The sequence below is a fragment of the Echinops telfairi genome, unplaced genomic scaffold (genome assembly GCF_000313985.2).
Source record: "Echinops telfairi isolate 266 unplaced genomic scaffold, ASM31398v2 ScPeMD7_7416;HRSCAF=8454, whole genome shotgun sequence".
Lineage (NCBI taxonomy): Eukaryota > Metazoa > Chordata > Mammalia > Afrosoricida > Tenrecidae > Echinops > Echinops telfairi.
In genome coordinates, this window is record NW_022111316.1 from 3,492,906 (window position 1) to 3,495,860 (window position 2,955).

At 42.3% G+C, this 2,955-nt stretch overlaps 1 protein-coding gene across 1 annotated transcript in view; it reads left to right on the top strand.

Annotated features, from left to right (window-relative positions):
• Positions 1-2,396, top strand: part of LPXN (leupaxin) — a gene marked incomplete at its 5' end in the record, with an annotated part of 40,460 nt that extends 38,064 nt beyond the window's left edge. Inside the window, 2 exons of the mRNA XM_004714918.4 lie at positions 484-632; positions 937-2,396. Coding sequence (XP_004714975.2) covers positions 484-632; positions 937-1,206 — 419 coding nt within the window. The remainder of the gene's footprint in view (positions 1-483; positions 633-936) is intronic.
• Between the last annotated feature and the right edge of the window lie 559 nt (positions 2,397-2,955).

The following is a 2,955-nucleotide window of genomic DNA, read 5'->3' on the forward strand; positions in this document are numbered from 1 at the left end:
AAAACCTATAAATAGTTCCAGGTCTGTTTGTTGGCCTTTAGGAGTGTTTTCCAGCCAAGTCTGATGGGGTGCCATGCCCTGCCCAAAGTCTATTTTTGGTATTCGTAGAGGAGTTCATTGCTTTGCTCGCCTTGCTGCTCTGTTGCACACCCTTAGCGTTTTGCCCCGTTGATAAGTATATCTTTGAGCTGATTCCTGAATCACAAAATGAGGCAGCCAGATTAAAGTCTAGGGCAGAACTATTTGGACCGAGGCAATAGTTAATGGAGGGGCATTGAAAAAGGAATGTCCACTAATACTTTTATTAACATGATTATAATGAATCAGGCACAAGACTAAAATATTCCACCTGCATTTTGCTGGTCTCTCTTAACTGACGTAGGCTTCTGACAATGAGGTTGATCAGTTGGCTCCCTCTCAGGCTCCAACTTGGCTTTAAAAGTTCCAACACCAATAGTGAATCCTTGATTTCTCTTTTTCCAGGCTTTCATGAGAAGGACAAGAAGCCATATTGCCGAAAGGATTTCTTAGCCATGTTCTCACCCAAGTGTGGAGGCTGCAACCGCCCTGTGTTGGAAAACTACCTATCAGCCATGAACACTGTCTGGCACCCAGAATGCTTTGTGTGTGGGGTCTGTATGCTCTCTTATCTTTTGGATTTAAGGGAAGGAAGCCGAGGGTTTTTTTCACTGTCCTTTCTAAAGAATTGATGTGGGGTTCCTAAGGAGAAACAAAATATGACATCTCTTCAGCAGGGAGGCATTCGTTTGTATGTTTTATAGCTGGACACTACTGGAATGCCCATTTGCCCGAGTGAAATAACTCCCTGTGTCTGGCAGGTCCTGGTGGGAATTTCAGGACTCCAAGTTTGACTTGGCCAGAGGACTTTACTTCCTGACGTCTCTATTTCCTTTCCTGTCTTCTTCTCACTCCTAGGACTGCTTCAGCAATTTTTCTACGGGTTCCTTCTTTGAACTGGATGGACGACCATTCTGCGAGCTTCATTACCATCACCGCCGGGGAACCCTCTGCCACGGATGTGGGCAGCCCATCACTGGCCGCTGCATCAGCGCCATGGGGCACAAGTTCCACCCAGAGCACTTTGTGTGTGCTTTCTGCCTGACACAGCTGTCAAAGGGCATCTTCAAGGAGCAGAACGACAAGACTTACTGCCAACCCTGCTTCAACAAGCTCTTCCCACTGTAATCTTATCCGAGCACACAGCTTCTTCACATCCCCTAGAAAATTTAATCCCAAAGCTAAAAGAGTACCTTTTAGTTTGTTTATGGTGAAAGTAAAGTGGAAGTGTTAAGCAAAAAGCACCTTCCAGACTTTGCATGACTCAGTTAGAAAAATGCAGCATTACCAACTCCATGCTAAAAATTCCTGTCATTAGTCAATAAGGCGGGGTGCCAGTTACGTGTTCTCTTCGAATCCCAACCGTGCTGGTCAATCCCAATTCCCCTCTGCCTCTTCTAATCAGGTTCCGGGCTGAAATCTGAATCTTGCCACTAGTCCCTCCCTAGAGGTATTGACCATGTGCCCATAAGCCATTTGCCACTGATTTCCTCAGCGCTCTCTATTTTCATCCCTACTTATATCCCCTCCCTTTGGGCTCTCCCTTTAGACTTCTCCATTTTGCTGTGATCCACTTTCCCACAGTTACTGCTGTGGACTTTGTCCCTGCTGTCACTCTTCAGCTCTTTTTATCTCATGGCCATATATTTTCTTTCTCAAGGGGAAGTGGATATTTACTGGGCAGCTCTGCGTGCGGACATCAGTGATGAATAAAATGGCTTGCAATCTGCATGACTCAGTGTCCTGTTGCTTGAGGTCACCTTTCTGCTTCCCATCTATTTGTACATTGCCCTACATGACGTCAAATTTGTGTAATAACCCCTACTTCCTTCCACACACCAGACACTTTTTTAATTCGAAAAAATTAAAAGGGAATTCCTATTTACTAAACTTTTTTCTCTCGTTTGCATCTACTCATAGCATTCATTTTATGTTTTTTGGACTTCGATGATTGAGCTATCTAAAAATGGCAAAGCATTTTAAAATTGAATTGTTTTTATCTCACTGTTTAAATAAGGCAATAAAGTGTCTCTCTCGTAGGCGTCTTGCAAATCTAGTCTAAAGTAAGAATAATTAAATGTGCATCTTCCCCACCTCATAATTGTCTCAGGAAAATAAACAAGATGCCTATTCTTTAGAGCATCTCTGAAGAAAAGATGTGTAAAATGTCATTTGATCACTTTCTGGTCTGTATTAGGAATTCCAAACATCAGTGGAAATCCAAGAAAAATCTCCGTTTAATTGTGTGTTTCTTTTCAAAGTAGTAGAAGTGAATTGTCAGTAAAGTTTGTCAGATTATTAAATCATCTGATTTTTTCTGTCCTGTCTTTAATTTGTTTAAGTAAGCATCACAGGGCCCAAGCTTCCTCCAAAGATAGGTTGATAAGATCTCTTTCTTTCACAGCCCTCAAAATATCATCTGATTATTTGCTTTACAAAATCAATTTTAGGATCTGTGGTTCTAAATGAAGTGACTGAAGAAAACATCTTCACTGGAAGTGTTTTGTTAAAAAAAGAAAGAACAGGATGTGGCATCATTAGGTGGCCCTGGAAATAACCCTTGGGGATGTGTAATGGATCAAATGATTCTCCCCAAACTTCATTATGTATAATGTCTTTGCTGGGGGACTTGGCTGGAAGAGGATTTTCAAAGTGGAAAGCAAGTGGTAATAGTTAATTCTGTAAAATGGAAACTCTCAGTGCAGCCAAGACACGTGTCCAAGACGCGTGGGAGGCCACACAGTTAGGAAATCATCTGGACTTCAGTCCCTTTCAGTTGGCCGAAGATATCCGACTAAGCAAAATACTTGTTCAACTTCGAAACTTTTTTTCTACACTGTCCTCTATGGTCATGTGCCGGTGTTGATCAGGCCATGT